The sequence below is a fragment of the Mesoplodon bidens genome, assembly GCF_964165515.1.
Source record: "Mesoplodon bidens genome assembly, chromosome: 1".
NCBI classification, from domain to species: Eukaryota; Metazoa; Chordata; class Mammalia; order Artiodactyla; family Ziphiidae; genus Mesoplodon; species Mesoplodon bidens.
In genome coordinates this window covers 49,203,681-49,226,540 of record NC_138176.1, presented here as the reverse complement: position 1 = coordinate 49,226,540, position 22,860 = coordinate 49,203,681, and the positions used below count along the sequence as shown (strand labels likewise).

Below are 22,860 nucleotides of genomic sequence, written 5' to 3'. Positions count from 1 at the left end.
TGGCCCAGCCTGCTTCGGCCGCTCTTGTCTCTATGACCCACCCCTCACACGGCAGCCAGATGACTCTTCTTATAAATATAAATCAAGTTGTGTCTGTCTCCTGCTCAGAGCCCTCCCTGGTGCCCCATCAATTTAGAACAAAATCTGGAAGCCCCACTATGTCCCCAAGGCCTCAGGTCCTCACTCCCTCAGACCCTCTGGCCTTCCTGAGGGTCCTCGTGTTTCCATGGCCCTTTCCCAACCCAGGGCGTTTGCACTCGCTGGTCCCTCTGCCTGCATGCTCTTCCCCCGCATCCCCTGGATCTCCTGGTGACTTCATTAAGTTGGCTTAATGAACAACACCTGACACATTGCCCCCTCCACCCTCCACTTGGCTCCACTTTGCTCCCTGCGTTTCTCCCTACTGGACATCACGAGTCACCTTTACTTGCCTATCGTTTGTCTCCCCCAGGACAGTGGAGGGGGAGGGGAGGGCAGAAGCATCCTCTCTTTGGTTTCCCACTGAATTCTTAGCACCTGGAATACCACTCCGTACATTTTAGGCACCAATAAAAGTGTAGAATAAAGGAGCAGGTGGGTAAATGGCGACCTTTGTTTTCAGGTCAGGGACAGAGAGCCATGCAGGGGCCACAAGCCACAACAGAGGGAAGGACGCGGTACCTCACCATCCGATATGACCCTGAGTGTCCACTTCTGGCCTAAGTGTAGACCACCCATACACACCCAGCATTCAGCAGGGATCTGGACACAGGGAGGTAAGGACACACAAGCCCCAGGACTATCCAGTCGGAGGAGGGCATGTTTTTGAAAAGTGGCCCAAATCTCCCCCGCGAGGACCTGCTTAGTCCACCGAGGGGTGACCCCTGGGGGCCAGCAGCAGAAGAGGACGACACTGACTGTCTGCAGTAGGAAGCGTGGGACTCAGCCAGCAAGACCTGAGCGAGAGGGATCTTGCAGGCTCAGAGCAGGGCGGAGGGGCGTGATTACCTGGAGGCAAGGGTTCTAGAGGGTGAGCATGCGCGCTACGGGCCGTACCTCCGCCGAACGGGGCCCAGATGACCCGGCGGATGGCCTGCACCCAGTCCTCCATGTCCCGCTGGGAGCTGGCCATGAGCAGGAGCGCCTCGGGGTTGGCCGGCACCTTCTCCCGCTCCCCGGCACCACCTGCAAGACAGGGAGAACAGGCTTACTGCAGGGACCCTGGCGGACACGGGGGGCCTCCCCCATAGGGCTCTCTCCACAGCTGGCTTTCATTCCCTGGGGTGTGAGAAGGTCGTCTCTCCAAAATCCACTCAGCAACAGCTGTGCTTTTTGGTTCTATACTGGCAGGCCATCCCCTTCCCACATCCCACATCCCACATCTGGCTTTGGGGCCCTCTTGGGTTTCTTTCTCTCCCTTAGTCTTCTTTGTTATTTCTCCACAGCATGAAAATCATCCTGGGGTACTAGTAGGAAAAAGCATGCAGATGTGACACCAGCTCAGAGAAGTTCGGGTGCCAGAGGAGCTTCGCTATGTATGTTATTTAAATCAACTTCACACAACTTAAATGCACAACTAAACGTCACTATGTGCTATATGTCACTTATGTCACTATAAGCTAACTGGGCTTATCTGCTGGTGGGGTGAGTCGCAGAGATCCGTGTTCCCAAGGGGGTGGGATGACAGTTAGGAGAACTGTGAGACCCAGGCTGATCCTTGCTGGGGCCCACAGCCCAGTGACAGAGACCAGACAGGGGTTAAGTGCTTACTGAGCTCTTGGTACCTGCCTTCCAGTGAACTAGAGCGGTGCCTGATTCTTCTAGTTAACAAAGCTGACAGACCCACCTGCCCTCCTAGGATTCCTTCATCTTCACAATGCCTCCGAGCGAGGTACTATTACTCTCTGCATTTGACAGACAAGGAAACTGAAACACAGAGTAATTAAGGAACTTGTCTGAATTCACACAGCTAATACGTGGCAGAGCCAGGGATTCAAAGTCCCCAGCTCTGGGCTGGGACTGGGACCCCACCCTCCTGCTCTCCCCATTCCCCATGAACGAGGCGACCTGCTGGGGTCAGGCTGACAGTGGTCACAGCAAGGCCGCTGAGGACTGGGGAAACCGAGGGGACGGCTCTGAGTGCTGGAGCACGGGATGAGGTGCATCCTTGCTGGAGGAGTGCCACAAGTGAGGCCTGGAAGCTGGGTAGTGGGAGAGCAGGCTGGAGGGGCCCATGGGGCCCAAAGCTCAGGAGAGTGGTGCGCCAGGGTCCTAGGATGCCTTTTGAGCCCCGCAATATACACACACTAGCCCAGCTCCTTTGGGCCCAGGCAGCAACTGGGCGGCAGCACTGCAGCGGTGGAGAGGTGGAGAGGAAGGGAGCTTGAGACAGCAGAGCCTGAAGCCCAAGAGACAGTGCAGGCCGATGGAAAACAAAGATTGTACCCACAGCTGGGGCAGCTGCGTGGTCATTCACGGGGCAAGGGCACCACCACTGAGAAGGGGACAGCGGCTCTGCATCTTCAGGGTCCCACTCAACGCGGACCATGAGGGCTGGGGTGGCCGAGTGTTCCATGTGGGGAAGGGAAGCCAGGTGTTGCCAGGAAGCTTTTCCATGTATGCTTTTCTGGAAAAACATCTCCAGATGACTCAGAAGAAAGGGACCTGGAGATGGATGGCTCTAAGAATTTGTTGTGGTTACTTGTTTGTCCTAAATGAATACTCAGGTTTGTATCTAACTGGAATTTCTCATTTTTTTTCAATTCTTTTTCCTAAGGAGGGCCACCCACGTCATATAAGCTTCATTTACAAAACCTGGATCCACCTTGCCCAGAGGTTGACACATGCTCTCATGTCCAGCTCTGCCCCCGCCCAGGGTCCTGCTCTAAGCCTGTGTGTTTAACTTTTCAAGTACTTTTCATGTATGTATGTTTATTTATGTGTATTAGTATATATGTATATTTAACTTTTTAAGAAACTGCCACAAACTGTTCTCCAAAGTGATTGCACCACTTCATGTTGCCACCAGCAGTGTATGAGGGTTCCAGTTCTTCCAGTTCCTCATCAGCACTTGGTATGGCCGGTCTCTTTACTTTTAGCCATTCTAATGGGTGTGTAGGAGTACAGCACTGTGTTCAAATTTGCATTTTCCAAATGACTAATGATGTTGCACATCTTTTTATGTATTTAATTGCCATCCATGTGCCTTCTTTGGTGAAATATCTGTTGAACTCTTTTGTCCATTTTTAAAAGAGGTTGCTCATTTTTCATTATTGATTTTGAGAGTTCTTTACATCTTCTGGATACAAGTTCTTTATCAGATATATGCTGTGCAAATATCTCTCCCAGTCTGTGTCTTTTCTTTTCATTCTGTGAACAGTGTGTTTCCAAGAGCAGAAGTTTTTAGTTTGGATGAAGCTCAACTTATCCATTTTTTCTGGTTTTGTATCTAAACAATCTTTGCATAACCCAGGTCATAAGTTTTCTCCTAGATTTTCTTCTAGAAGTGTCATGGTTTTAGGGTTTACCTTTAGGTCTATGAGTTAGTTTTTGTATATGGTGCAAGGTATGGATTGGAGTTCATCCTTTTATACATGGATGTCCAGTTGTTCCAGCACCATTTGTTGAACAGACGATCCTTTCCCCACTGACTTGCCAGTGCACCTACACAGGCGATCGTGCTACCTGCGAATAAAGACAGTTTTACTTCTTCCTTTCCAATCTGGGTGCCTTTTATTTCTGATTCTTGTCAAATCGTGCTGACTAGAGCCTCAAATATGATGTTGAATAGAAGTGGTGAGAGTGGACATCCTTATCTTGTTCTTGATCTTATAGCAAAAGCCTTCAACTTTTCACCATTAAGTATATCTATTGTAGGTTTTTTGTTGATATCCTTTCTCAGGTTGAGGAAGTTCTCTTCTATTTCCAGTTTACTGAGAGGTTTTTTTTAATCAGAAATGGATACTGGGGTTTTGTCAAATGCTTTTTTCTGTATCTATTGAGAGATCACTTTTTTTTTTTTTTTTTTAGTTTGCTATTATGATGAATTACACTGACAGATTTTCAAATGTTAAACTAGCTTTTCATGCCTGCAATTCCAATTGGTCATGATGTATTGTCCTTTTTATTATTTTTAGGTTCAATTTACTAAAATTTTGTTTGGAATTTTTCATCTATATTCATGAAGGATATTGGTATGCCATTTTCTTTTCTTATGTCTTTGTCTGATTTTGGTGTCAGGGTAATACTGGCCTCACAGAATAAGCTGGTAAGTATTCCCTCTTTTTCAATATTTTTGGAAGAGTTTGTGTAGAGTTACTATTTTTTAAAAAATATTTGATAGAACTCACCAACGAAGCTACCTAGACCTGGACTTTTCCTTGTGGGAAGGTTTTTTAATAAATTAAATTTCTATAACATATACACCTATTTCTTCTTGAGTGAGCTTTGTAGTTTGTGTCTTGCAAGGAATTTGTCTGTTTCATCTAAGTTGTTGTATATATTGACATAAAGTTGTTCATAATATTTCCCTTATTATCCTTTTAGTATTTGGTAGTGATGTCACCTCTCTCATTTATATTATTGGCGATTTGTGTCTTTTCTTTTTTCCCCTGATCAGTCCTGCTAGAGGCTTACTGATTTTATTAATCTCAAAAAAGAGCTTTTTGTTTTACTGACTTTATGTCTTTTTGTTTTTCTGATTAGCAAACTTTTAAAGGGCTAGATAGTAAATATGTTGTTTTCAGGCCATATGGTCTCTGCCAAAACTACCTACTCTGCTGTTGCAGCTAGAAAGCAGCCATAGACAATACGTAAGTGAAAGAGCAGGGCTGTGTCTGTGCAAAAATTTGTATACAAAAAGAGGGAGCCAGGGGCTTCCCTGGTGGCGCAGTGATTGAGAGTCTGCCTGCCGATGCAGGGGGAACAGGTTCGTGCCCCAGTCCGGGAAGATCCCACATGCAGCGGAGCGGCTAGGCCTGTGAGCCATGGCCACTGGGCCTGCGCGACCGGAGCCTGTGCTCCGCAACGGGAGAGGCCACAGCAGTGAGAGGCCCGCGTACCATAAAAAAAAAAAAAGAGGGAGCCAGCCCACAGGTTGTAGTTTGGCAACTTGTATCTCATTGATTTACACTCTGATCTTTATTATTTCTCTTCATCTGTTTACTCTGTGTTTAATTTGGTCTTATTTTTCTAGTTTCTTACAATGTGTAGTGCTATAGTTGCCCCCCTAAGTACTACTTTAGAGGCATGTACAACATTTGTATATTGTTTTTTCGTTTTTATTCAGCTCAAAATGTCTTACCCTTTGGACTTCTTCTTTGACCTATGGGTTATTTAGAAATGTGTTATTTCCCAGTTTGGGGGATTTTCCAGAAATCTTTCTATTATTGATTTCTAATTTAATTCCATTGCTTTCAGAGAAGATATGTTGTATGATTTGAATCCTTTTAAATTTATTAAGACTTGTTTTGGGATTAGAATACGGTCTATCTTGCTAAGCATTCTCTTTGCACTGAGGAAAATTACTCTGCTGTGGCGGGGTGGAGTGTTCTATAAATTAGGTCCAGTTGTTGACAGTTTTATTTTTTTTTAATTTTCCATATCCTTACTGACTTCCTGTCTACTTGTTCTTACAGATTTTGTTTCTAAGATTTATTTGGTGGGTCCAGAGTTCTCAGTATAGAGCTAATAACTCCCCACTGCTGAAAGAAAACCCTTCTGTGTATGCTATGCAATGCCCCAGGAGTCCAATGGAAATAGGCACTATTTCCTGCCCTGTGTCAGAGCGGCCAGTGTTGCCTCTAACCCTTTCCAGGGGTTCTTTCCTCAGCCTCAGGTAATGTCCTCATGTGCATGTGGTGATGAGCTCCCAAGGGGGTTTCTCTTTGAGCAGCACTTTCCTCCTTGGTATTCTATCCTGAAAACTCAAGATGCTTTGGTCTCCCCAGCTGTCTCTTTAACTCATGGAGTCCACTGGGCTCCACCTGGGTTTCCCCTTCCTGCATCACAGCCTGAAAACTTTCTCAAGCCAGTAAGCTAGGGCATGTGTAGGGCTTGCCTCGTTTGTTTCCCATCTCTTGCTGGGGTGGGGGTGGGGTGTCACAGTCCTTCACTGCCTAATGTCTAGTACCTTGAAAAACAGTTTCATATTATTTGTCCTTTTTGGGGGGGGGGTTGTTTTAGGTGAGATAGTAAATCAGTCCACCGATCTTATCCAGAAGTGAAAGTCCTGCAACCACTTCTAAGGGCCCACTATACGTAAACCACTGTGCAAGACAGTTAACACGCACAGTCACATTTAATCCTCATAAACACTGTGGGAAGGCGTGCTACTGACTCCATTTTACAGATGAAGAAACTGAGGCTCAGAGAAGTTAAACATTTAGCTCACAAACAAACAAATGGAGGGGGCCAGGATTTAAACCCAGGTGTTTTCAACTATAAACTCATTCTTTTTGCAATAGAAAATCTCCTCTATGTTAGTGGAGGGGAATGTAAGGAAGATAAAATAGATAGGTCATCAAAGTCAACGTTGGGATTTTCTATAGCATTCAATTGTGTACGCTCACTTGTCCTCTGTTACTTAGGAAAGATTAGTATTAGCTTTAGTTAAGGAAAAAAAATTCTAACAGCAAACATTTCAGGAAGAAATGCATCATGAAGGATGAGGGTCTCTTGTTACTGTTTCTGGTTTTTCCCTTTTCTTGCGTTTCCACCTATCCTGCCACATACCCCTTTGTTTGAGGCCGTCCTGAACAGTGCTGAGAACTAGACCTGGGTGAAGGCTCAGATCCACCAGGTGGAGTGCAGGGACTTAACTTCCCCCAAATGTCAGGCACACACGTGTAAGGTGAAGAAAGTGGGGGTGCCTACCTTTTTGGGAGAATGAAATGAGCTATTCCCTTAGCTTAGCACCTGGCAACTAGCAAGCACTCTCTAAATGTTCACATTTATTACCACACTCAGTTAAATCCAGTATGGAGCGGAGTTTCTCCACCTCAGCACTAATGACATTTTGGGCCAGATAATTCTACACTAGGGTGGCAGCGGCTGACTTGTGCATAGCAGGTTGTTTAGCAGCATCCCTGGCCTCTACCCACCGGATGCCGGTAGCAGCCTCTCCCTCCCTCCCAGGTTTGACAATCAAAAATGTCTCCACGGGCTTCCCTGGTGGTGCAGTGGTTTAGGGTCCGCCTGCCGATGCAGGGGACACGGGTTCGTGCCCCGGTCCGGGAAGATCCCACGTGCCGCGGAGCGGCTGGGCCCGTGAGCCATGGCCACTGAGCCTGCGAGTCCGGAGCCTGTGCTCCGCAACGGGAGAGGCCACAACAGTGAGAGGCCCGTGTACCACAAAAAAAAAAAAAAAAAAAAAGTCTCCACATGTTGCCAAATGTTCCTTGGGGGGCAAAGCTGCCCCCAGTTGAGAAGCATTGATAAAGAGCAATGAGATCTGTACTTCCTTTGAGTCTAAATGACTTTATGATTCTACCAGTGTGGGACATCCCATAGGCACAACAACATGGCTTGTCTGCAAATCATCACTACCTCACCCATCACACCAGCTTCCTCTTGTGCTCCTATCTTAGTGCTGGGCAACCAGGTGCCCAAAGCACAAAGTTGGGAGTCGCTAGGCCTTTTCCCTCCCCTTGTCCCCATACCGACCCATACTGTCCCCGGGTGAGCTCATCCAGTCTGAGAGCTTTAACTGCCGTCCCTATGCAGATGACTTCCAGGTTCACCGCTCCCTGCCCTCCAGACCCCTCTGTGTCCTCACCCAACAGCTCCACTGAGATGTCTCCAGCCATCTCCCACTTACCAGCTACAAAATCCATCTCCAGATCTGCCACCCCTTCCCTTCTCGAGTGAGGGCAACTCCACCTTCTAGTTACTCAAGTGGAAACCAGACACATCCTCAGCTCCACTCTGTCTCATATCCATTCCTATCAGCAAATTCTACTGGCTCTTCCTTCAAAACATATTCAAAATCTGACCATGTTTCACTGGCCCACCTGGTCCGAGCCACCTTCACTTCTCCTCTGGCTTACTGGCATGGTCTCTAGGCTCCCTACCTTGCCCCCGACTGCCTGTTCTCAATATGGCAGCACAGTGACCCAGTTAAGCCCCAAACTAGCCCACGTACCTCTGCTCAAAATCCCGCAGTGGCCCCCCTCTCAGCAAAGTCCATGCGGTGATCTTCCAGGCCTCTTGACCTCTTGCCGGCTACTCCTCTAGCCTCACTGCTGCTCTCTGCCTTGCTCTTTGTCATTCCTCAGACAGCTGGGCACGCCTCTGCCCCAGGGTCTTTGCACTTGCTTTCCCTTTGCGCTTGTTCTTGCTTGGAAAGCCATTTTTCCAGACACTGCCATGACTTTCTCCCTCACCTCCTTCAGGTCTTCTCTCAAGTGTCACCTTCTTGGGGAATCCTTCCTGACCACCCTTATTGAAACCTCAATCCACATCACCCACTGCAACCTGGGCCCCTTCCTGGCCTTAATCTTTCCATAGCACTTATCACAATCCAGTACACATATTTTATGTGCTTATATGACATGATTATTTACACTGTTTATTTTCAGCCTGCCCCCATTCTGTCTGTTTTATAAGCAACTCCAGCACACTGAGCAGTGCCTGGCATGGGGAGGGTGTGCACGGAATCTGTGATGAATGGAAGAATAGCAATAGCAGAACCAAGGTGACTGGCACACACAGAGCACCCACTCTGAGGCAGGCATGATGTTAACAAGCTGATGGGAAGTGCTGTCATTATTCCCATTTAAAGGAAAGGAAAGGTAACTGAAGTCCAGAGATGTTTAGAAACATGTCCAAGCAGTAAAAGCAGTGAACTAGGACTCCAGGCAGCCTGATTCCTAACCTTGACCCCACTCTGTGCTCACTACTTCAGCCTGTGGCTTGTTTAAGGGGACCGGCCCCTACATGACCCAGCCAGGTCCCAGCCCAGCTTTTCTTGTTCCCAGCTGGGCTTTAGTCCCCTCTGGGCTCCTGGATTTAAGAACTTTCTTTTGAGTTTCTCTTTCCACCAACGCAAGGGATTTGGGGGAGAGGAGGTGACTCCAAAATGCAGCAGATCCTGGCAGGGGTTCCAGGACAAAAACCCCTACCTTTCAACTTTTCTGTATAAGAATTTTCATAATAAAAAGAAAAAAGAATAAATGATATCTGTGAAACCATTTTGTAAACCACTATAGCCCATGGAACTTCTTCTATGACATTCAGGTCAAAAAGTTGTCATTCTGATGTAATTAATCAAATGATACCTAATAAGCCCAGGATTTATGGAAAATGTTCAAAAATCAAAAGAAATCACGATTTAAAGGTGACAGGAGCTGCAATGTATGATGTGTCACAGGGCCCACCGTCATTCTACAGGCTGCCCAGGGGAGCAGGGAGCTCCAGGGAGGCCTCCAACACCTGGATTTCCAGGGGTGAAGGCCAAGCATGGGGTTGCAGCTGTCCAGAGCAGCATAATCCAATGAAAATATAATGCAAGCCACATGGATAATTTCAAATGTTTTAGTAGCTACGTTAAAAAAGTAAAATGAAGCAGGTGAACTTATTTTAAATGATATATTTTGTTTATCCCAATACATCCAAAATAGTATCATTCATTTCAACACACAGTCAGAAGTTACTGAGATATTATATTTATATACTTTTTGTACTAAGTCTTCAAAACCTAGGGTGTAGTTTGTACTAAGAATATGTCTGGACTAGCCACATTTCAAGTGCTCAGTTGCCGTATGTAGCTGGTGGCTGCAGGACTGGACAGCTTTCAGACAGCCTACACTAGGGCTGGAGGGGAAGGGGAGAGCCCACTATCCCTAGACTTCCTGAGACTCTGTGTGTGTGTTTGTGTGGCCACCTCTGGGCAATGCCTAGTTGCCGGCTGGGCTTTTCTGCAGTGTCTCCAAGGTTGGCCTTCCCCGCCCATGCCTGCCAGGCTGCACCGGGCTGAACCTGAGCAGCGGTCCAAGCTTCCCACCTATCCCTGTTGACTCACCTTCACTCAACTTCTTTTGCTTGGAGCCACCAAATGCCACCTGCCCTTTGAGGGTTAATCATCCCCCAGTCTGGTGTCCCTACGGCCTGCTCTTGACCCTGGCTGTTCACTTACCCCTGGGCAGCTGCCTGCTCCTCTTCAGATGCCTGGCAAGGAAGAAAGGCATGGTGCAAGGACTGGCGGGGCTCTGGTGGCAGGAGGGGCAGCCAAGCTCACCCAGGCCAGGGGCAGATGCCAGGCAAACGAGGTGCTGCCAGCTCCAGGTTGCAGCCGCCTCCCGGCTGCCTGTGCGCTCTGCCCGTGGGCTGGGGACCGGACACGTTTTGTCTCTCCTGGGGAACTTCTGTACTTCTCAGTGCCCCAAAGCCGGGACTGACCCGGGCGGGGCGGGGCGAGGAGGAACAGCAGGTTCCTGCGGGGCCCTCCAGCTGGTGCATGGCCTGCCTGGGTTTCCTACAGTGGAAATCCCAAGGCAGGTCCCAAGCGCCTGCCACCTTGCACAGTCCCTCCCCTATATTCTAGGACCGAGAGCACGGGGCTGGACTCCCAGCGCCACAAGCTTTGTGCCTCTGGGTCCTCCTCTCCAAGTGGAGCCTACCTCACCTGGTTGGTGGAGATTGAATGAATACATGAGAGGAGGTTGATAAAATGTAAGGGCTTACTGGCCACATAATGTTTCTACATTTCCATTTCTTCATCAGCCAAATAACTGGACCTAACTTGCGAGATTCTGGTGAGGACTGAATGGGACAAGGAAGCCAGGAGCTGGGCACGACGCCTGCACATGCTTCCTGAGTGCCGTCATACCCTCTGTAACCATCACCATGCCTGTGTTACGACAGGGCAGCTGGAGCGGCCAGTGGCCCAGGGCCACCCGGACGGGAAATGGCACAGCAGGATTTGGATTTAGCAGTTTGGGATTCTTTTCATTAAATCAGCTTCACCCTTATGGTGTATCCCTGATCCCAGAGACAAACAGCCTGAGACAGCCCCCCTGCCCAGCCTGGTTGCTTCTCCTACATCACTCAGTCCTCCCAGAGGCACAGTGTCAGGAGCCTGGACCACAGGCAGCCCTGAAGATACCATCCTAAAGGGCTGCGCAGGCAGCAAGCACCAAACTCTGGTGAGAGAGCACAGGGAGGGAGGCTGCGCTTGTGTTGATGCCACATGTTTATCTGTCCATCCCTCCCATACATCCATCCGTCGGTCCATCAGTCCACCCATCCCTTCAACAAAGAAAAGCAGTCAACTAAGAGCAAAGCACATCTGCTTAAAACTCCTTGGAGGGGGCTTCCCTGGTGGCACAGTGGTTGAGAGTCCGCCTGCCGATACAGGGGACACGGGTTCGTGACCCGGTCCGGGAAGATCCCACATGCCGCGGAGCGGCTGGGCCCGTGGGCCACGGCCGCCGGGCCTGCGCGTCCGGAGCCTGTGCTCCTTCACAGGAGAGGCCACAACAGTGAGAGGCCCGCGTACCGCAAAAAACAAACAAAACAGAACAAAAACTCCTTGGAGGGCCTAATGTTCCTGGAATAAAAATCCAACTCTGATGTGACCCTGGGCGTCCAGGTCCCCTGATCACATCTCCTCCTACTTACCCACCCTTAATGCCATCAGCCATCCTGGGTCCCTTTCTCTTCCTCAAGCTCACCCTCTTCCAACTAGAATCTCTGCACTTTCAGGTTCTTGGAATGTTGTTCCCCCAGCTCCTTGCAGAGCTGGCCCCCTCTCACCTTCAGACCTTACCTCACACATCACTTAGAGAAAACTTCCCTGAGTGAGAACATTTGTCAGGTAACTGCCCCTCCTGCCGAATGACTCTCCCACTCTGTTCTCTATAGACTATAGCACAGCAGAAAATTAGCTTATTTATTTGTATATTTGTTTATTGTGTCTCTGCTAAAGGCATGTAAGTTTCATGAAAGCAGACCTTGCCTCCCTTGGCCTCCTGGAATCCCCAGGGACTAGTCCAGTGCCTGGAAAGGGACAGGAGTTCAGTGATTGGCAGTGGTCACTGTGGGGACACATGAAGGGCTCTGTGCAAGTGACAGGCAATCTCTCTTAATAAAACACTCAAGTTTTATTGGGTGTTTACCCCATGCTTGGTACAGTTTTAAGAGCTTTGCATATCTCAGTTCCATATCCTCAGGACAACCCTATAAGGTGATACAATTATGATACCCATTTTACAGATGCGAAAGCAGAGGCTGGGGGAGGCTGAGTAATTTGGCTGAGGTCACACGACTAATTACAGTGGTGCTTCCCAACTGGTCAGCAAGGGGAAATTACTTGCCAACTGGTCTCCTAAAGTGCTGACCACTCACAACCTGTCTTGGATCTGAACCCAGGCAGTCTGGCTGTAGTCTGTCCTCCTGGCTCCATCCCCGTGCTGGGCAGCCTCCAAGGTGGCCCCCAGTGAACCCTGCTTCCTGGTACTGTATTCACACTCTTGGACAATCACCCCCTTGCATGTGGTCTGGACCTAGTATCTTATTAAAAAGGGACAGGATGTCATCTGTGTGCCCTCCACTGCCACAGCCCTCAGCCGGGGATGTGAGGAGGCTGACAACCCACCTCTGCATTTCTGGATGCCTTTTTTTATTGTCATAAATGCAGAGAGAAAAAGGAGAGAAGGGAAGGTGGAGGGGAGAGAGTAAAGAGGGCGCTGGGCAGTCACCTGACACGGGGACTCTAAGAAAGTATGGGAAGGCTTGTCTTGTGGCCTAAATGTGTGCCACAAAATACCTCTGAGCACGTAGGGAAAGAAGGCACCCCAGAGGAAAATGGATACGGAAGAGGACTGCTGGAAACACAGGAACGAAGCCCAGGTCGTCCGGCATCTGCAGTCCACCTGCCCTGCCTGTCAGATGCTCCTGCCAAGGGAACTAAATCACAGTGCATTTCTGTTGTCATGGCGACTGCAGGGCCCAGAGTCTCATAAATGCTCCTCACCCTCCCCACCCTGCTCCATCCCCAGCACAGCACTGCAGTAGGTGCCCCAGCTCTGTCACTGTCTGTCACTGGGGAGGAGAGATGGCCCGGGAGCTGGGAGACCTGGAGGGCAGAATGTCAAGAGGGGAGGCGACGGGCTGAGAGAAACAGAGACTTCAGGTCCCTACGGTTCCTTTAGGGCTCTCTGGAGTCTGTCCCTTAGGGCTGCTGTACTGTGCCTGGAGGAAAAAGGATGTAAACCCCAGGGCAGGTCCTCAACCTGCGCAAAGCTTCATGCACATAATATCTACCTGGGCCCCCGGGGCTCTGTTTTCTGAGAAGGAAGACAGGATCTGGTGAAGAAGGGAGAAAGCTCACTCAAGCAGGACCAGACAAGCAGAGACCCCTGTCCCGGCACAGACTGCACCCCACGTCACTACACTGGGGCACATGAAAACCTTATGTTGGCCTCTCTCTTCCTGGGGCTGAGCTGGCTGAAAAGATGTCTTTTGTCTCAAATAGTGAAACTCCTGAACAGTGTCCTGGGTGCCTGGCTGTCTGCAGCGCCCCTAGATATTCCACATTAAGAACCTCACTGGCCCCCTCCCCCAGGGCCAGAGCCATCAAGGAAATTAAATTGCTGACACCTTGAAAAAGTGCACCCATCTCCCCCAGTCTCAGGCAGAGAGTTAGAGCCCTCTCCCCCAAGCAGTCAGCACGCAGTGGACTCCCTGTAGCCTCCCCATGACCCCTGCCCTCTCATTTGCAGGGTTCTGGGAACCGACTCTGAGCTTTCAACCACACCTCTTGATGAGCTGGAACCAGAAGTGAAATTCTAATTGGGCTGAGAAAGGCACTGGCCACAGCCTCACCCGGAGTGTTTGGGAGCTCAGAACGCCCCAGTGGGCAGGCAACAGCTGAACCCAGTACAACGTCAGAAGCCACGTAATGGCCAAAACAGGGGAATGGCTTAGGAGAGTGCACACATAAACCAGATGGAATCATATGTAGCCACTAGAAAATGAGCGCTTATGAGACATTAAGGAGATTTTTAAAGAAATGAAAAACAGTTATACTTTACAGGCTAAGACTGGAAGATGCAGCCTCTGAGACACAGGGGAGTCCCTGGAGGCTCTTCTGAGAAAGGTTTCATGACTTCTAAGAGGGACCCCACAAAGAGACCCTACTTCATCAAGGCGGCATATCCTGCCTGTCTCTGGGATGTTTGGTAGTCATCTTGTGACCATGCTGACCAGCCAGCAAAGCTAACAGGCCAAGGAGGGCAGGGGAGGAAGGGGGCCCACGCCCTTGCTAACTTGACTGAGACCCTGAATCACTGACCCAGGAGCTGCCTACCTCAGGGCTTCTCGGTCTGTGAGAATAACACATCTCCTTTGATTTAAGCCTGTTAGGTGGGCTTTTCTGCTTCCTGCTGCGGAAAGCATCCCAGTCCAGAGACGAGAGCCCCCAGGCAGCTGAGAGCTGCACCGGCTCCCCCAGGAGTTGCCAGGGAAGGGCAGGTCTGGGGCTAGCTGAGGTGCACTGGTGGACCTGCAGCCCGGGTCCAAGAGAAACCTTGGAAGGCATGTGACAACATTCAACATCCATTTTGAAATTCTCCGTTAAGTAGGGATAGATGGATCCTTCCTCAACACAGATGTAGCCGAAGCCAACACTGTGTTTAATTTTTTTTTAAATTTATTTTTTATTATTATTATTTTTGGGAAGCATTGGGTCTTGGTTGATGCGCGCAGGCTTTCTCTAACTGCGGCGAGTGGGGGCCACTCTTTGCTGCGGTGCGTGGGCTTCTCATTGAGGTGGCTTCTCCTGTTGTGGAGCACAGACTCTAGGTGCGCAGGCCTCAGTAGCTGCAGCACGCGGGCTCAGCAGTTGTGGCTCGTGGGCTCTGGAGCGCAGGAAGAGGAGTTGTGGCGCACGGGCCTAGTTGCTCTGCGGTGTGGGATCTTCCCGGACCGGGGCTTGAACTCGTGTCCCCTGCATTGGCAGGCGGATTCCCAACCACTGCGCCACCAGGGAAGCCCCAACACTGTTTAGTGGAGAGATGCTAGCAGCATTCTCATCAAAACCAGTGACAAAACCAGCATGTCCACCATCACCAGTGTTAGTTAACATTGTCCTGGAAGTGTCTGCCAGTGCGATCAGATGAGAGAGAGAACATAAAACTATAAAAGTGGGAGGGGAGGGTGTGGTGGTATTATTATCGCTGTTATTATTTATATGTGTGGAAAACCTAAGTTGACCAACTGAAAAACCATTACAAGCAATAAGACAATTCAGTAAGGTACCAGACACAACATTAATATACAGAAATCACTATTTATAAACTAGAAGTAATAGAAATGCATACCATAATGCGTAACACAATAAAGTATGAATAGCATTTCTCTTTAAATTAGACAAGTTGATTCAAAAGTCATAAGCAAAAATAGCAAATGCATTTTTGTAAGAAAAAAAATAAGGAAGTCAGGCCAGCCCTACTAATTATTAAAACAGGGTAAATTATACAGCTCTAATAATTAAAACAGCATGGTACGGCATAACGTGAACAGATGGACTCAAAACACATTTGAGAGTCTGGAACAGAATTAAGGAGTTATTTCAAATGGGTGAGTACAAGATGAATTATTTAATAAATGGAATAGGGACAATTGGATAGCCACCTGGAGAAAAATTATCAGGTTGGATCCTTATAGCACATCTTACAACAAGATAAAAAATCATGATGTATCAATGATTTTAAAGATTAAAAAATGAAACCACAAAAGTAACAGGATCAATTGTGGGAGAAATTTTGTGTAATCTCAAAGTGGGAAAGGTCTTTTTAATATGACCCCAAAACCAGAGCCCACGAAAGAAAATTTCACTTCAGGAAAGTTAAAAATACTTTCAAGGGGGCTTCCCTGGTGGCGCAGTGGTTGAGAGTCCGCCTGCCAATGCAGGGCACACGGGTTCGTGCCCCGGTCCGGGAAGATCCCACATGCCACGGAGTGGCTGGGCCCGTGAGCCATGGCCGCTGAGCCTGCGCGTCCGGAGCCTGTGCTCCGCAACGGGAGAGGCCACCACAGTGAGAGGCCCGCATACCGCCAAAAAAAAAAAATATATATATATATTTTCAAGGCAGGATGAATTGGGAGATTGGGATTGACATATATACACCAATATGTATGAAATAGATAACTAAAAAGAATCTGCTGTATAAAAAATAAAATAAAATGCAAAAAAAACCCACCTTTTCATGGCAAAGAAAAGTGAAAAGACAAATGACAAGGAGAGGAGAGGAATAGACATTCATCAAATGTGATGATTTGGAGATATTAAAAAAAATGAGAATGCACTTTACACCCAGAATGTTCTCTGCTAGACACTGTTAAGTGAAAAAAGTAAAGGGAAGAATAACACGCTATCATTTTTGCAAAGGAAGGGAGGGAGGGAGGAAGGAAGAACAGAAATATACTTGTTTGTGCAAAATATCTCTGGAAGGAGACAAAGACATTGGAGCAGCAGTTCTGGGAGGAAAGGGGATGGCTAGGAGAAAAGGGTGTAGGGAGACGGGCACTGGCCTTTAGATATTTGAACCATGTTACCTATTTTAAAAACTATATGAAAATAGAATTTTATATAAAGTGGCAAGTGAAGGAAACCTCACATCACGTGTGGGCGGTGGGCTTCAGGCTGCGCACAGTGGAAAACGGGCGTGGAGGGCACGCTGGCACCTGAGAGTCGCTCAGAGCCGGGCGACCAGCTCACCAAGGGGCGTAGGGCTCACAGCCGGAGGCACCAGCCCAGGGCGGACAATGAAGCAAGTGGACAGCCCTAGCACGTTGGTAATATAGATTTTCCCACAACCCCTTCGCGCTGCATAATCTGACAACAAAGTAGCGCCCCTCCCCCCATATCCGCGAGAGATTTGTTCCAAGCGGATGCCTGAAACTGCGGGCAGTGCCCAATCCTACAGGGACAGTGTTTCTCTATACATACATACCGGCAATAAAGCGTAATTTATAAATGAGGCCCATAAGAGATTAACAACAATTAATAATAAAATAGAACAATTAGAACAATATACTGTAACAAAAGTTACGTGAATGCGATACCTCGACAGTCTGATAACCGAGTGAGCTGCTAAGTATACGTAGACGCGGGTAGCTGGGAATATGTAGACATGGATCCGCTGGACAAAAAGATTAACCTCCCGGTGAGATAGAGCAGGACAGCACAAGATTTCAGCCTGCTGCTCAGAGCGGCAATCTAAAACTTTTGTATTGTTTATTTCTGGAATTTTCCACTTAATGTATTTTCATACTGCAGTTGACCGCGGGTAACTAAAACCACAGAGAAGGAAACCACGGAAAGCAAAACCACGGATCGGGGGGCCCTACCATATCTTGTGGAGCCCCACATCAAGGACACCCTACATCAAGGACACAGGACAAAACCCCCGGAATTAACGTAGCCCCCATAGCAACGGCTGCCATGGGCTCTCCTAATCTAAACGGGACAGCCCCCGACTCCATAGTAGACAAAATAATCACCATGTAGCAACCTTGTAGCACCCTGACCAATCACCTAATGCCATCCTGCCAGCAGGAATTTTCTTTGTCTTGAGGCTATAAAAGTTGGCTACTAGCCCACAAAGGGGGTCAGCTCTCCCTGGTCTATCAGGAAGTCCGCTCGCTGTAATTGCAGCACCCCTCACTAACTCTGGTCTTTGTTCTCAATAAACTCACTCTTGTCTAAAATACTTTGTGTCTGGAAATTCTTCTTCCAACCCACGCGCGGACCGCGACATACCTATCAAAATCTTAAATGACTCACCAATCCATTCCTAGGGGATTTATCCTTCAGATAAATTTGCACATGTGCATAAGGAGACAGTGAGAATAACAGGGAACAGCCTAACTGTCCATCAAGTTAAATAAATAATGTGTTGGTTAAATAAACGACATACATCCAAAAGAAGAAGGTGGTGGAACTATGGGATATGAGATGATACATTATTATGTGGAAAAAGCAAAATACAGTGTGAAGCACATGCTGCCATTTGTGTGAGAGTGATGTGGACACACGGCGGCGGGTGGTCGGGCCCATTTCTGGAAGGACAAGCAGGACCCAGGGACCCAGGCAAGGGGCCTTCAGGAGAGGAGGCAAGGGGCTCAGGAATATGAGGCTTACTTCCCGCTACGGGCTCTTTGAAGTGCTTGCCTGTGTGTTATTGCCTGTGTGTTCTCACAGGCACAGGTTACTTTCTTGAGTAAAGACTGCTGCTTTTCATTGTTAAGAGAAATGATAGCTCCTGGTTTGGCCCTGGAGCAGTCAGACCTGCCCCGTGCTTTGAGTACTTTTAATTTAGGAAGATGTCCCAAACGTCCTCCAATCGGTTTGCACTCCAAGTTCCGCTTTTGCCAGCCCATCCCCACAGCGGAGTTTCATTTCTCAAAACCAGCATCTCCCTGGGAAATCTTTTGTGGTTCCGGGGATGTTTGGGTTTTTAGGGGATCTGTGTTGACCTTGCCTGGGGCAGCACCCTGTGGGAAAACTGGGGCTGTGATTTTTCTCACAGGGACAATTGCAGAGGTGAAGGAAGAGCTGGGGTCAGCTGGGGAATGCTTGGGCCTGGCCAGAGGGTCTGTTCTGAAATACGAGGCAGGTCTCTCCCTTGCCTGGTAAAAATTCCACACCACAGCCTCTCTTCTCTGCCTCCAGGAAATGTCCCCACTCACTGCTTCTCACTGGGGCTCCTCCGTGATCAGCTGAGGGGCCCTCTCTAGCCCAGCCAGCTGCCCCCCACCTCACTGGACCCACCAAGCACTCCGTCCTACTTATTGTTCCCGGGATACACCATGTACTTCACGCCTCTCTGTCTTTGCACATGCTGTTCCCTCTTCTTGGGATGCTTTTTCATTTTGTCCACCTGGTAAACTCCTACTCATTCATCAAGACCCAGCTCAAATAACCCCACTTCTTCACCTTCCCTAACTCTTCCCCCCTCACCCACTCCCAGTCTTCCTTATCCCATTCCCCCTTCCACAAAATGTGTATTAAAGGTCTACCACGTGCCAGGCACTGTGCCATGTGCTAGAGACACAGCAGTGACAAAACCAAGAGTCCCAGACTGGTTGGGGAGAGGGGCTTCAACCATGATCACAAATGCAAACCTGCAACTTCAGCACAGGAGGGATTCCAGAGGGGAGGTTGGGGGTGGGGTGTGGGGTGGCTAGAAGGCACTTTGAGAACTGTATCCCCAGGGCCACCTCCCAGGGCCACCAATAGCTCAGCTCGCCTGGCTCTGGGCCTGGCCTGACTTGGCCCCCTCTTGCCTCCTGATCTCCCAGGGAGGCCGGAACAGGACTGGAAAACGCCACTGATTGTAAGGGCAATCCACACCCCCCCACAACCCGTGCCCATTTAAAAATAAACTTCTGTGTATAAAAAAAAAATAAGCTAAAAATAGCAACATATGAAAATGGAATATGCCAACTGTCAGATGAAGAGCAGGTTCTGAATTGTTCCAGGGTTGGGGGTTATGGGGGAGGAGGGGTGGGCCTGGCACTTTGAACTGGGGGAAAAAATGTGATTTATGCTCAGTGACCATTAGCTTAACTCATTATTCTAAGGCAGGAAAAGAGAACTAACATTTATGAAGCGCCTGCTCTGTGCTTGCTTCCTTATACACAGTCAGATTCAACCTCTTCCATGAGTGTGTGCTGGGGGGTTAATTTCTACAATGTCACAAACAACATCAGCTGCAGAGACGTAACAAGGACGCCCCCCTGCAGCTTTACTAGTACTGCCATCCCCACACTGCTACTGCTTGTAAAGAGGGGCACCCCTCTAAGGGACTCTAGGAAGTCAATGTTCTGATCACATTACCACCCCTACTATGTGCAGGAGAAGCTGAGGCCAAGCCCTAGGATCTAGTAAACGATGGAACCTTGATTTGCATCCAAGACTCTCCTCAGTATCCTCCCAGCGCCAGGTTCCCACCCGCCTGGGTCTCCCCTTCAAGCCTTCTTGAGGTCTGCAATGCACCCCTGCACCTCTCCCAACACCTAACGGAGAACTCTGTCCAGGTAGGCGTGTGGACATTTGTTAAATGAATGACTGCAGCACTGTGGGCTAACAGGAGCTGTCATTAACTGCAGGAAACTTCTTTTGTTACTTCACATTGCTTCTGAGAATGTTTCCCCCTCACACTGCGTGTCTTAGCCTGGGTTCCCTGAAACCAAAGCCAGAGACTAAGGGTTATGTGCAGGCAGCGGGCTTGGGAAGCAGGGCAGGAAATAAAATAAGGAAGGAGGGACGGCCCACCGGGATGTGAGATGGTGCTGGCCACCGTTTGGGGACCTGGGGCCTCCATCCTGCTGGCACTGTTAGTGCAGCCTCCTGAACTATGGATCAGAATTGCCAGCCCAGGGACAAAAGGGGAGTAGGGACCCATGCTCCAGTCACCATTGGTCACATGTGGTACCAGGGGCTTTAACATCCCTTTTCCATGCCCCCCTCCCCATACCCCATCTTCTCTGTGGGGTTTTGACTGGTGCAGGAGACCTCAGGCAGGCTGGGCCTGGCTTAGCCAGCATGTGTAAAGAGGCCCTTTCTCTCAATGAGGCAACAGATACTCCTCAAGGCCCTACTGTATGCCTGGCACAGGGGTGGAGTGGAGGGGGCACACAGGTGAAGGGGAGGGCAAGGCACTACCCTCCTGGAGCTTACTCTCAGGGGAGCCAGACAAAGGATGAGGGAGCACACCAAGGAGGGAGGGAGCACAGACGGGGCAACTGCCGCAAAGATGGGGTGGGCTTGCTACTTCAACTGGGGGTCAGGAAAGGCCCATCTCAGGGGGTCCCTGAGCTGAGAATTAAGTGTACTAGAAGGGCTGGGCCAGGCGTAGAGGGTAGGGGGGTGGGCAGCAAGTGCAAAGGCCCCAAGGTGGGAAAAGTCCTGAGATCCTTTGTGTATCTCAGTGCACCCAGGAGGGCATGAGTGGGTCCAGAGGTGGAAAGGACCTGTTCCCCAGTTCTGGCAGGTGTCCAGGGGGGAGAAGCAGAGGCGTGGGTGATGGGGGGGGTGACGAGCGCCTGGGTTCAGAATCTGTCTTGGTCTTGGTGGTGATCCAGAGGAAGTTCAAGAACAAGGCTCAGCTTCTGGGGCTCCAAGCCCCGCTACCCCCGGGGGCATAAGTAGAGCCTAGGCAGGTACTGGACCCCTTGCTGGTGGCAGGAGGGGGTGTCCCAAGTCCCATCACACCCTGCTCACTGTCTCCAGAAACTGCACATTTAGACTAAATAAAAATCACTTTGTAATTGTAAGTATCACTTTTTTTAAATGCCGGTGGCATCCCCTCTCACTCCCCTCCCAATTGATCCCCACCTCGGGCTCAAGCCCAGCTGCTTGAAAAGCACAGACCCAGGATACCTGCCAAGAATCCCTTTTCCTGGCTGTTAGCTCCCTGTGCCCAGGCTCCCCAGCCTGGCATCATGGGGGAAGGCCTGGGGCATGAGGCAGGGGCTGACCTTCATCCAAGGACCCGGACTAGATTCTTATCATTGACACCAGGAGGTGGCAGCCAGCCCGTGCTACATCTCCACTTCTCCCACCACCAGGAGGAAGTTCTTGTTTGTCCCCAGGTGCCCCTCTGGACAGGTGCTTGAGAACCGCTGCCCTGAAGGACATTCTCAGATCCTATCCTGCACAACCTTCCAGGCGCCATGCTAGGAACTGGGGACACAAAGATGAAGCCCTGGTCCTCAGGGAGTCAAGGGCAGGCGGGTCTGCCACAGACTGGGAAGCAACCCAAGAAGCCAAATTAGCAACAAGGACATCTGCTCTTTCCTTCAGAGACTGGGAGAAGGTACTGGCTCTCTGCTCTTTATCATGAAGATGCTCTAAGCCCCTTCCCCAGTTCTGCATCACAAAACCTCCCAGTCACAGGAACTCTTCCTGGTGGGGGAGAAACCTGGCTGGCACCCTGGGTTACCTCCAGCAGCTTGGAGGAGTGGGGGAGGGGGCATTCCTACCATTTCTGCCTCCCCCAGAGGGGGGTTCAACTCCCTCCCTGAGGCCAGGGTGGAGGCTTGAAGGAGTGCCTCGGGCTGAATGAGGAGACTGGGGTTGGGGAAAGTGACATGCCAAATGGCAGTGAAGTGCCCATCCGGGGCCTAGGGGACTCGAGGCCCATTACCCACCCAGCATGTTACACTCAGTACAGCCTTCCCAGTTCCTTTCTGCCTCTGCTAGCCGGTAATGTGGACGTTTGTTGAGCCAAAATATCTATGCTGGGCACACGAGAAATCCCTTACTCTGATATGGACACCATGGATCTCTGTCTGGTGCTCTTTTCCTCTTTGCATGGGTTCCCCAGAATGTAGGCCCACCTCCAGCAGGTGTGTGAGACCTCAGGGCTTTAGCTAATGTTCTCCCTATGGCCTTCTTCAACCAAATTGTTCAGATTCCTTAAAAAACAACATACTATTTTGTAAACTGCCTCCTTCCTGGAGGCCATTTATAAACAACCAGACAAGCAAGAAGTCATGCTAGTGCCAGGATGGAGGTTTAATGAGTCCACTGCTAACTGTAGCACCGCTCCCCAGCACAGCTCCAGGAGGCAGCCATCCACATGGTAGTCTAAGTGCCTGGAACCCTCTGGAGGCAGCCATTCACCTTAGAGTTTGAATGAATGGCAGCCCTGGAGGCCAACACTCACACTGTAGTCTAAGTGCTTGCCTACTCCCTTCCCCCAGACAGCCATTCTCATTGTAGTCCAGCAGTCCCCAACCTTTTTGGCACCAGGGACTGGTTTCGTGGAAGACAATTTTTCCATGGACTGGGGATGGGGGATGGTTTGGGGATGATTCAAGCTCTTTACATTTATTGTGCACTTTATTTCTATTATTATTACATTGTAATGTATA

General features: G+C 49.4%; 1 protein-coding gene across 4 annotated transcripts in view; it reads right to left on the bottom strand.

The window, feature by feature from the left end:
- Positions 1–22,860, bottom strand: part of ARHGAP22 (Rho GTPase activating protein 22) — a 166,107-nt gene that overhangs the window by 45,873 nt on the left and 97,374 nt on the right. For 3 of the 4 annotated variants that reach the window (XM_081244067.1, XM_081244069.1, XM_081244070.1), the window contains one exon: positions 988–1,164. In XM_081244067.1, the coding sequence (XP_081100193.1) occupies positions 988–1,164 (177 nt within the window). The remainder of the gene's footprint in view (positions 1–987; positions 1,165–22,860) is intronic. The other variant, XM_081244068.1, reaches the window with a different exon arrangement.